General features: G+C 37.7%; 1 protein-coding gene across 1 annotated transcript in view; it reads left to right on the plus strand.

Annotated features, from left to right (window-relative positions):
* The first annotated feature begins 278 nt into the window (after positions 1-278).
* The window catches only part of LOC143389834 (protein ITPRID1-like), a 59,102-nt gene continuing 46,568 nt past the window's right edge, over positions 279-12,812 (plus strand). Inside the window, 5 exon segments of the mRNA XM_076842613.1 lie at positions 279-322; positions 2,719-2,805; positions 4,763-4,965; positions 8,120-8,679; positions 10,691-10,748. Coding sequence (XP_076698728.1) covers positions 4,938-4,965; positions 8,120-8,679; positions 10,691-10,748 — 646 coding nt within the window. The 5' untranslated portion in view covers positions 279-322; positions 2,719-2,805; positions 4,763-4,937.

The raw sequence follows: 12,812 nt of genomic DNA on the forward strand, positions 1-12,812 counted from the left end.
ATCCCATTTCCCCCATTGAAACCTGTACTGATTCCTCCATTCGCTCCTGACTTCTCGCTTCATTGAACAAGTATATTTCTTCCAGGGCTTTGTCTTACTGTTTAGCCATTCATTATATTCTGTCTTGTTCACTCCTGACATACCTTCTCTTCCATGCTTATACAACCCGTAATATGGAAATTCAGTCCCGCATTATTTCATTTGGATATAAGAAAATCTCCCATGAGATAAAAGAAAATTAAGTTCACCTCTACTGTTTTTTTCTTCCAGTTTCTTTGCATGAACAAGGAATGGTTCAAATGACTGTGAAAGACTACATGAGGTAGGTAGCAGAATCAGAGTTCCTTCTCCCCACTATGTTACATCTGAATCTTTCCTAAATGAAGTAGAAGTGAGAAAGTTTCTCAATAATACCATGGATCCTAGGCTCTCACAAAAAGTCACACTGGTTGAGTTCCTGGAACGTGTTCACTAACCTTGGAGAAATAGAGATTCCTTAGATGTCATAAAGGAACAAACAAATTAAATCAGCAAATGCTGACTTGGGAGGCGATTTAATTAGAACTTGTGCCTCAGTGACATTTTACAGTGACAGTACAGCTATTCATAAAGACCTGTTCATATGACAGTTGTATTCATACTTTCATCTGGCCAATGTTTTTAATTATCATGATATTTACTGGATAATAATGCATACAATTTTTAAAGTTAGATTGAAAGCAGTGAGAGTCTCTTGATACAAGGAGAGACTAGATCTCAAAGTGTGGTTCCCAGACCAGCAGCACCAGCAGCACCTGGGAACTTAATAGAAAAGCAAGTTCCTGAGCTCCCTCCCTGCTCAGACTTACTGCACTACAAATCCTTGAAGTAGGGTTCAGAAACAAATATGTGTTTCTTCAAGTCTTTCAGATGATTCTTGGGCATACTCTAGTTTATAAAATGCTGGGATAAACTCTGAGATCTCCTGAGTTTACGAACTCTGCTTCCTGGGCTCTCATTCTTGCATTTTTGAGATAATTCTAACTAGCCAGAAACCATAGCTATATCCCTCTTACTTCTATAGTTCACACTTTGTTTTAGTCAGTTTTTACACTGCTGTGACTAAAGGACTCAGCCAGAACAATTGTAGAGGAGGAAAGGTTTCTCCATCAACAGACAGCCAGTTCCATTCCTCAGGGCTCCAGGTGAGGCAAAGTATCATGGTGGAAGAGTGTGGTGGAGGGAAGCTGCTCACATAATGATCAGAGAGCAGAGGGCAAGAGAGGTATCCACTCTCCAGATATAAAATATATACCCCATAGCCACGCCCTCAATGAACCACTTCCTCCAGCCACACCCACCTGCCTCCAGTTACCACTCAGTTAATTCCATGAGGAATCAATTCACTGATTAGATTAAGTCTATGACCCCATCTTTCTCCTCCAAAACATCTTGCATTGTCTCACACATGAGGTTTTGGGGGATACCACATCTAAACCAAAACACACTTTAAATGCCATTTTTCCTAATTTTTTCCCTCCCTTTAAGGATTGTTGTTTTTGTTTCTTGTGAAACAAGGATCACAGGAAGCTCCCAGAAAACCGTCTTTTTTCTCAAAAAGGAAGATGAGAATTGGATTCAGTGACCAGCTCTGCTCCCTGCCCCACCCCCACTTTATTAGAACAGTGACTAGACATGAATTCTTCTGGACTCAAGGCCAGAGTTGCTCCTGGATGTCTCTGATGAACATTACAAAATAAGATGTGACCCATAAATGCAAAATAAAAACTAACTTAAGCAGGTTGCTATAAACAGAGATGAATCGATAAATGAAAGGATATTTTTCTGCCGCACCTCAAGAGTCAATAGTCTTTTAAAACTGGAGTTCACATTATCCAGAAACATGCTCTTTCTCAGTCTTCATGAAAAGAAGCAGTTAAACAAGGAAGTGGCAAACCCCAGATCTTCTTCCTAAATGTGGACAGAACAAAGACAAATTCAGCAGCCCAAGTAAGAGAACTCCATGTCCTTGGAAACATTGCCCTCTGCATTGGAGTCTTTGATAAATTCTAATTGTATTGTCTATTGTGTTTGATGATGCTAGATGTGACCCATGGTAGAGCTGAGATTTATAAAACTGAACTACATAATAATAATGTTCCACTCTCCTTGAAAGTGCTTTCAAATGATTTCCAAATGCCGACCTATTGCATAGAGTGATTCATTTTTTTTTCTTTTCAGTAATAAAGGAGTTTGTTACTGTTGCATATGGATGGCCACAAGAACCCTGGGGACAGAACTTTGAGATCTTTCTCCATGCAATATGAAATTCTTTTCCATTATAGAATTAACATGGATTTGCTTCAGTGACTGTTCCCTGTGCCTATTTCAGCACATAATTTTAACTTCTTCCCCAAAGTTGGAAACTAACAAAGCTGTGTTCCTGAAAAGGTTCCCCAATGATGTACCATCTGTCAAGAGTATGACACTTTGTCACCTTTATAATGAGCAGTAGCTGGGCACCTAACACTTAAATTCTCACACCTGCTATAACACAGTGCTCTGAAACGAGAATCAGGCCCTGGGCTGCACACTTGGTCTCTTCAAAGTTGTGGCCATTGTGGGGTTGTTAGAAACTAAGAGAAATGCACCTTTTCTCTGGAAGGGAAAGATTGACAATGACCTCCCAGGAACTACCTCAATCAGCACTCTCATGTTGGCATTACCCCTTGGTTGTAGGTCTCTGCATCAGTTTTCTGAAACCCCCACCCTATCCAGAGGGACCAGTTTCAATTCTTGCTATTCTACCACAAGTGTACCACAAAGGTATGTGATTTCCACACATTTTTCCTCCAGAAATACATTCTGGGCAACAACCAATTTTATAAAATTATAAATAAGGATTTGAGAAAAACTTGCTGAATGAACGGATGAGAGAATAAACAAAGGACTTCCAAATTCCAATTTGCAAGAACAATATAAGAGTCAGTGATGTGGAAAACAGACTAAATATCTGTTAATGTAAAAATGGCCAAATAAACCATTGGCCCATTCATTTTATGGAATTTCATGCAATGATTAAAAAAGTAGGCAGAGATATGCCCTGTATATACAGTTTATATCCTGTAGATCTGCACCTATTAGAAAGATCTTCAAGGCATATCTTTTAAGGGAAAAAAACAAGATGCAGAAAGATACATAGAGTGTGTTACTATTTATAAAACAAGCTAGTGAGATATGTGGAGCATGTATGTAGCTACATAGAATAATGTCCAGAAGAATATACATAGGTTTAGGAAGAAAAGACTCAGAATTACTGGGGACAATGAGGAAAGTAAGAAAGATATTTGTGTGTAATATTATAATTTTTAACATGTTAAGAATATTTTAAATATTTCTTGCAAAATTCAATAAAAATTTAAAATAGTGATATTTTCATAATGATTTGCAAAGATTTAAAATGACAAACCAATCAATAATTGTATTATTGGCCATGAGATTGTACCTTTGGAACGCAAGGACTACCTTTGTTCATTTTTGTGCCATAGGTGCCTAGCATAGAGACTAGAACATGACAGACACTCAATAAATATTTGCATAAATGGACTGAATAAAAATTTGTGCAATAAGGTCAATAGACTAATGGATTTGTCAATAGACTAATTTAGACTTCTTGCCAGATATTTTTTTTTCTCCCTTAAACCTCCTTTTGTTCCTATGTCCATGTCATTGACAGATGGGCACTCCCAGTTCTTCAAGTAATTTCTATAACTAAATGTACAAGCCAAGCCATTTCAGCTCCCAGTGAAGGTTGCTGGACTACCTTTTCTTACTTGACTGAATCAAGAGGCAAATGTTACTTGCAAGTGTAAATGTGTTCCCTGTGGTTTCATTAAGCAGGCCTGGCCATGAGACTAAAAGTTCATGACCATAAAATCATCTCAACTATTGCAAATAAGCTCATTAGTGTTGCACGTCAAGGTGAACACTAGCATCAAACAAGAAGGGGAAAAAAAGAAGACAGAAGTAAAAAAGAGAAAAAAAGAAAATATGGTAAAACATCATCAAAAGTTCTGATTCCCAGAATCCATGAGTTTTATAAGTTCCAACTCAGGAAAAGCTCAATAACTGGGAAGTGAACTAGTATACATAAATACAAATTCCAGATAATGGATATTTATCATTTTCAGCGCCAAAACGGACTAGAACAATTTGATACAAACATTTGTTTATCAACCAAGTCCAAAAAAAGAAGAGACAGAACATATGAATCCTACCTATGGATTTAAAATCATTATTCGTAAACATGAGCCCTGGGGTTCTGCATTTAATATCCTCAACAGATTTATGTAGCTGAGTATGCCCCACACTAATACTCTTTAAAAATATTCTTCTACCAGTCTTCTGTTGACTTTTTTTTCCTATTTTTTCTCTTGCCATCAATTACCACTTCTTTGTGGTTGACAGTGCACTATCTTTGGCATCCATTCCACAATCTTTCTGCACTGTCTAATTTAACATTTGCTCTTGAGGAAATAAAAAAGCCAGATGGATGAACTCGTGATATTGTATGTAAAGTATAAGAGAGCAGTCCCTCGGTGCAGAGACTGACTGTCCTTTAAGTGAGTATATATGAACGCTAGTGAAGGCACCATCTGTCTGTTCAGGTTCCTCTTCCACTCAGTTTCTGGAAGTTTGGGTGACTAGAAAAATGTGGCTTAGGCTTCAGTGAGGTGTTATGGATAAAGGGACTCATATATATGTTCATTTTTTTTAATCACAGCATTCCTGAATGGCTGGGATTTTAGGAAAAAGACCCAGTGGAGGTTCTCTTAGATCTGGGGTTTGGCGCTGACAAGCCAGACATCTGCACACAAATCCCAGCCAGATTCCTTGGTTGTGGCTCAGCAGCCAGAGGGATCAACATCCATGTTTTTCTTGAAGCTCAAAAGGAGCGGATGGACATTGAGAATCCTAACTTGTATGGTAAGTGAGGACCTTGTTAGCACCTCAGCAAAGGCAGTGAGTGGCCGGCCGGGTGGACCAGAGTATTAAACGGACAGACTAGTAGGCTGTGTGTAGTAACATTCTGTTCTTTTTGCACAGTAGCTTAAAGCAGAAGAGATTTCTTTCTTGATCAGTCTATTTGTCTACTGTGGTCTGGTGTGTATATTTGGAAGAAAGATCAATCTGCTCCAAATTGTCCTCACTTGAGGAATTGCTCCCCATCCCCACCCCACATACCACCAATATGGAATGTCACTAGTTGCAATAACAGGAAAAGGGTAGAAATGGAAAACCATAGTTAGCACTTAAATCCTCTGCCCATAACTACACATATCAGGTCTTCTCAGATTCCATTGGCCAGAACATGTCATAGGCCTACATAACCCCAAGGGGTAGGAAGATGTAATCCTGCCATATGCCCCTGACAAGAGGAAAACTAGTAATACTGGTGAGCAGCTCTAATGTATACCACAGCCACATACCCAGGAAGCAGAGAAACCAAGGTCTGACAAGGCTCTTCTGGGTCATTAGGTGACACCTTAATTTCTCATCTGTGAGGCTTAGACACACACCATTGGCAACCTGAGCTATAAGTGGTAGTTATTAATCTGTCATACCTGCAGATTTGTAGACTAGCTCTGCCTAATCTTTATAGCTATTGGACATTGTTCTGTTTCTCCAACTGGTCATTAGTGGAAGACTTTTCTTTAGGACATTCCTGAGGATGTTCTTGAGGTACACATACTGTGCTTGAATAATTTGGAAGGAGGATATCTTATAGTTTATTTACTACAGGATTGATGTAATAAATCAAAGGTGTATTTTCAGTGTCCTAGAGGAGAAATGCAGCATTTTTAAAATCATTTGAATTTAGAACCCCTTCTTGGAGCAACAAAGAACATCTCCATGGAACAGAGTTTGAGTGATTCTACATGGGGAAAACGGCAAAGTTCTGTTTCTGAAATAAATTATTTTAAATAAATAAATTCACTGAAGGAATGTCAAGGGAGCTGAAGTTGTTGTTTTGTTTTTAATCAAATAATTATCTGAAATCAGGACTTCATGTGGATTTCTTATTTTAGTTTCTACTTCTCTATTTCCATGTAGATGAAATGGGTTTTAAAATTGAAGCAATGGGATTTTTGAAAGGGAGTATATCAACCTGAACACGTTGTGATGTGAATTTTCTTTATTTTTTAGAAGCAACTAATATTGTTCTTTGTTGTCTCCTCTTCTGAGTCCCACAGAGATGCAAGCCTCTTGATCAGTTCTTTATTTGGGAAAAATAAGAACATTTACTAACACTTGAGCAGTGTTTGAGGTGATCTGTGAAGGAAACACTTTACAAATGAAATTGACACATGGATTTTAGAGGAACTAGGAGTTTGCCCATAATCCTGTAATGACTGCCCTCTTATTTCTGCTACATAACAATACACTTTCGATTCAAGACTGCTGAGAAGGGCAAATGTAAAACTAGCAATAACAAAATGTGTTGACTGTTAGAAAGATAGATTGGAGATGTATGTCTCATTCAAAGTCAGTAGAAAAAAAAAATTCAAACATGAGGGTGAGAATCAATTCGTCCATTGTTCAATCTACCCAAAGGCAAAAATAAGACACTCATCCAACTCTTCAGACTATTGTGTTCTCTGAATTGACTGAACCAATTAATTTGATAGGCTTTGTCTAAGTATAAAAACCTGCTATGGGGTAGATGGGAGACAATCATAAAAGCTGAATTATGCTTCAATCTTACCCTCTGGCTCACAAAAGAGTTTTGGTTTCAACTAAAGCTTAACTTGGGGGGAGGAATTTAATCAGAATTATTCTGAAACATTCCAAACCCAAATTCCTATAGGTGTTGAAAGAATAACACAGTCCTCTATTGGAAATCCCTCATATTGTTTTGGATGAGTTAATATCTTCTCCTTTCCAATGAAAGAAGCAGGTAAGTGTAAAGATGTGCACAGGGAAGAGTCACCAGCATTGCTCTGATGGTGGAAGAAAAAAATGTGTAGAGGACAGCACCTTCCTCTCCCATGTGGTCCTTGGCCCTCGCTGGGTTATGCAACCCGGCATGCTGTCACCGGGATTAAAAAAAAGGGGGCTGTGAAATAGATCCAGTGTTTGTTTCCATTACTGTAGCTTCATTATCTTCAGATACCAAAAATATTTTTTCACCATTTTTTTTCAAACTGGCAAAGCATCCTCAAGTGAACTCTTAATTACATTAGGTCTCCCCCTATGCTAAGTCATATATTACTTGAATACTGAAACCAGATCATCCACAAAGACTGACAAGATGAGCGGTTTTATTTTGAAGGACAAATGCATTTTCACATTCTCGACTTCTTTCTCTTGAAAGACTGAGGAAAATACATTTCCTTCCTGTCTTGCACATTGAAATCATTTATTTTAATGACTGATACTTACATAGCAGGGTGTTTTACAACTTTTTTTTTGATGCTCGCAGCAAATATGACACATATATAAAACAGTCATGATTCCAAGAGAAAAAAAGAGAAAAAAATTGACCATTTTCTATTCCTGGCATAGAGATTAACACTATCTATTCATTCATGTAGTCAGGGTTGAATTTCCAACAATGATTCACCTGAGATTTGGATCCAGGCCTTCTGGCTCCATATACTAGACCATTCCACACTCTCTGGTTCTGGAGATGATGGAGATGATGGAGGCCATGATGAGATATCGACCCCATGAAGCTGTGAAAAGAATACTCAGGCTGCTTCATGTTGAAAAAGCCAGGTTCATTCTTTTACAGTTAATTTAATACATATAGGTAGATAGACTAATACATGTCCATAGTTTTTAATAAATTAACACCTGAAAATGAGGTGTTAAATAATCCATATAGCTATGTATATTCAGCTACATTTAAGAGGTGTTGACTTTTTCCATAGCACAAGGATTTCTCATTACACTGGAGAATCATCTCCATATGAGCAAAGATATGTGTAAAAATTTACTTTCAAGAGTTCAAAGTCCTTCCCGTCTTGAAAATCACATGGCAACCAACTTTTCAATTTTGACAACACCATCCACTGCATCAGTGCAGTTTTGCTGAGAAAACTCAGTGTAAAACGTTTGTGTTCCTTGTATTCTTCAGATCGTTTCCAACAGTTGGAAACCAATGCCTTCTCATCTCTGCTGAATGATGTCAACCTCCCACAGAGCCCCGCAGAGGAGAAAGCTGGAGGAGACAGGATGCGGATAAGGGCAGTGAGTGGGGCTAAAGAGCCTCAAAGAAGAACAAGTAAGATTTTAGAGAGAGCCTCGAGATGGAATATCCAGAGGGCCTGTGACCCAGAAGCATCCGAATCTTTCAAGATGAAAGACAGAATTGTTATCCCTTCTACCAAACCTTGTGAGTGTGGGACAGAGTTACCAGCAGCTTCAATCAGCCACAACCGAAGCCATGTGTCTCCTTTGGCGGAGCATTGGGCTGCCCAAGCCTGTGATGACTTGACACCTTGTCACCCTCCCCAAAATCTTCTGGGCAAGCAGTGGCCTTGCTCGCCCATGCTGGCCAAGCAGGCTTCTCTTTCCTACGTGCCTGAGGGATCAGTCAGGGACAGAGCTCGGAAGGAGAATTTGATCCACATAAACAAGCTCAGGAACATGTCTCATCTTGTGGGTGAAGAACCATACTCCTTTGAAATGGAAGAGGTCAGTGTTGTACCTACGCGCTCAGCATCCTAAGGGGTATAACCTGCCTTCCAACTCTCACTTAACTATCTTTCATGCTGTCAATGATTTTTATTCCAAATTCAGTTTAGTCTAAGACATTTAAAGCTATTCTACTTGCTTGAGTCAGAAATAATCTAGTATGAAATGAACTTTCTTCACTTCCTTTTCTTTGTCTTGCTCACAGATTAATCCATGAGTTGCTTGTGCTCACTGTTTTATGATGCATCTCAGTGTGCTTTGTATGATCAGTATGCTAACTTCACGTTTCACCTTTAAGGGTCACATCAACTACTGCCCTCTCAGTGAAACCTGCCCTGACAATTCCCTGCTGTGTCCTCACAGCTTGCTTTGTAAGAAAATTGCAAATGAGTCAGTGGCCCCTCCAGGTCTCACCTCTCAGCAGCTTGGAGACCAGGGAATGTGTCTTGGAAATGTTTCCTCTGCCATGCCTACTGCAGTGCCAGGGGCAAAGCAGTAGAATCCAGTGGGTTTTGATGTTAGGGGGTTAGTTTTATTTCCTCTGGGGTTTGTTGGTATTCATATATCTTGACCTATTTCTCACATACTCTCTGCTCCTTGATGTCACCTACAGTCACACTAATTTTCACTCTCATTTAGATCTTTACCAGTACTTCTTAGTCCCCCAAACCCCAAATACATACATCTTTCCACTCTCTTCTATTCATATAATCTCCAGGTGGGGTCACCTCTCCATTGAGCCTTCTATGTGCCAGCCACAGACAGAACAGCCCAGAATTGGTAATAGAATCTGCTTTGAAGGGAGCTCCAGAGAAGTGTTAGAAAATCATAACGTGGGACAGTGACAGGTCTGCAAACATACTTTTAAGGCAATCTATAGACTTGTTTTGGTGTATCCAGGCAGCAATTAAAAGGATTCTTAACCAGCCAAGGGGGTCTAAGAGGATCATGGAAATTATGGGAAATAAAGCTTAACTAAAATATTAAAAGAAGAATAGGATTTAATTAAGTAAATATAATCTATCACCAGCCCTCCCTGCCCCACAAAGACATAAAAATGTATTCAAAATATGTTTAGTCCTGCATCTTTTTTTTGGTCATATAATCACAATATTTAAAATATTTATGTCCTTTGATTCAGCTTTCAATATTTAGATATCAATCCCCAATAAATAAAATGATATGTAGATTTTATTGTTAGTTGCAAAATTTTTAAAACATTCCAACAATTGGAGAGTTGTTATGTAAATTAATGTACATTTAAATTATGGCCTACCAGGCAGTCATGAAAATGATGCTTTCAAAGAAAATGTATGATGTGGGTGGAAAGCTTTTCTTCTAAATTTTGAATGAAAAAAATTGACTACATCATCATATGCAGGATAAATTTATGAAAAAGAAAACTTTCGAAGAAACACTTTAAGATGTTAGCAGTAACTGTTTTCTTATACTTTCTTTTTTCTGCAACATGCTTCTATAGTAAAGTACATTACCATTTTTAAAGTAATATTTATTATTTTGTTTTAACATAGCCTTATTCTCATTGATAGAGTATTATTTATTAGTTTCTAATAAATATCAAAAATAAATTCTGCTCCATTGATTTGTAAATTAAATTTTCTTTTATCCATCTAGGCACTATATAGCACTTCAATTTTTTGAATTATTCCCCATAGTTTAGCAAGCCAAATTAACTTAGTTTCTCCAAATATATTCAATGTGTTCTTGATAGCAAAAAAGTCTTTCATAATAATATTATTATGTGAGTTCAGTTAAAATTTATATCTCCCAAGAAGAATTGTGTATCCTCGCCTTCTTCTCTTCCCCTAAACTCTTTATATCCTTATCTTGGGTACTTCATCCTTCCCATCTCCTCCAGTAGACTGTAAACTATTTGAGCTGAGGAATTCATGTTTACCCTACTTATTGGTTGCCAGTAGACAGTTAACTAAATGAAGTGAATCTTTATGAAAAAAAATTCTAATGAGATTGTTGCAATTTGATGGCTTAGGTCCAGAGCTTTGAAGAAGAAACTGGTAATTCTCTTGACCTGACTTCAGGAACTGTAGGTAAGAAGTCATCAAGGTCAATGACTGCGTTCATGACCTTTCAGAAAGAGAATGTAAACAACTGGCTTAACTTTCTTAAATATGTAGAGAGCTTGAATTACTCCTGGAGATATCCTACATTATGCATCATTTTAGCTGTTAACAATCTAGCCTTAGTGCAAATGTATACATGTGAATTTTAAAATACTTACTTGGAAAAAAAGTTTGATATCCCTAGGGCTAATGGAGTCTGTGGATGTCTAACACCAACTCAGTTATGATCTGCCTACCTTAATTGAATGGATTTCAGATAGGACTAACTAGGTGAATACCTTCCTATTCAGACTACCAACTGCTTGGTATTGCACAAGTCATATATTTTTATTGGTCCTCTTCCTAACCATCATGAAAGATAAGTCCAGAAAATTTTTAAGTTCTCTACTAGCACTTACATTCTAAACTTTGTATGACCTTGATGTTCAACTCTCAGTGGAAACAAGTTGTCTAGATTTGACTTCTAGATGTCCTCTTAGAAGGGTGCTCCCTCATCCCTGTCACAGAAGAGGAAGTCTTTCTTCACTCCTGAACCTAATGCTCTCATGCAGTTATCAAAGTGATTCAGCATTTCCGTGATCCTATAATGGAGCTAGACTGAGGCATTGATTAATCAAGCAAAATAGAGCAGATGAAGCTAGTGCATTTCCTGGAAGAAAATATGCAAATTTTTAATTTAATTTAGTGTGGTGTCAAACACATCTTTTCCATTATGAAGTGTATGTATAGGCCTCATTTTGCTAAATGCTGTTTAGAAATTATGCATTAGTAATTATAGGGTCCTGCTGATTACATAAACTCTTATCCTGCTCTTTGAAGTAATTACCACATAACCTGCATTGAGGTTTATAAGACAAAAATAAGTATCTGTTTTCTATCTAATTGAATGCTTCTCAATGAAGCTGGAGGTCCCCCTACCAATAAAAACTGCCTTCTTTGACATTCGTTTAAGAGGTCTACTGATATCATGTAAGTCATTCCAATTATGCCAAAAAAATGATTTAGGAAGTTAGGCCAAGAATTACTAATCTACATTTAACCTCAAACTGAGAGAGTAAAGCGAGATAAGGTTAAGGCTAGCCTAATGGAGAAAATCTGGACCACAAATGAGATTTATTACTTTCAAAAAGAGTGTTGTTAACTTACAAAATGAAAAAAAAAATGGACTAAAATCTAATAAGAAAAATTACTTGAATTAATGAGGTAATGATCTTATATATGTAATTACTTAGATACACAATATACACATCATATCTGCATTTTAACTAAAAGTTTAATTGACCACTTAATTTGAAATATAAAGGCACGTGGAATATTTTGATGAACCGAATATGCAGAAGTGATGTAGCCCTTAGCCCACTCACCTGATTCCTGGCTCTTGGGAAGTTCATTCTTGAAATAGTCCTGCTGAAAACCCAGAGCCCATGTTTTGAGAAGCCCAAGTTACCTGGAGTGACATGTGCAGGCACTTTGGTGGACATCCCTGAATGCGCTCCCGGGTGGATAAGCCTTCAATGATGTCCAACTTTGTTAATCTTTCCAATGATTCTAATCCAGATGCCCAAATCCAAGTGACAGCCCCCCAGCTGAGCTAGCTAGCCCACACAACCCTGAGAGATAAGAGTACCTCGTTTTAAGCCATACGTTACACACACTATACACAAATACACAGGCATATGATAATCTCTTCAAATATCTTTAAAATTTAATTGCAAATCACTTTAAGTCTGTATGGTCTCTACACATGCAAAGTACCTTAGCAGGAAAGGTGTACTTCAGAAATTTCTAAATGAATTTAAGCAAGGTGACTTCTTATAGAAAATGGAGACTCAAAGCCCCAGATGTACTGTCCTACCTTTACCCCTGAAAATTCATCACTGAAAGGACAAGGTAACATAAAGAGAAGAGGGAAATAATTAAAAGTGCTATTTAAAAGATAAAGGCCCATCATCTACATTCCAGAAGCTCTGAGTACTATAAGGGCGATATAATGCTGTGGGATATAATGGTGAATGAGGATGCAGACAATTC

Source organism: Callospermophilus lateralis, unplaced genomic scaffold (assembly GCF_048772815.1).
Source record: "Callospermophilus lateralis isolate mCalLat2 unplaced genomic scaffold, mCalLat2.hap1 Scaffold_66, whole genome shotgun sequence".
Lineage (NCBI taxonomy): Eukaryota > Metazoa > Chordata > Mammalia > Rodentia > Sciuridae > Callospermophilus > Callospermophilus lateralis.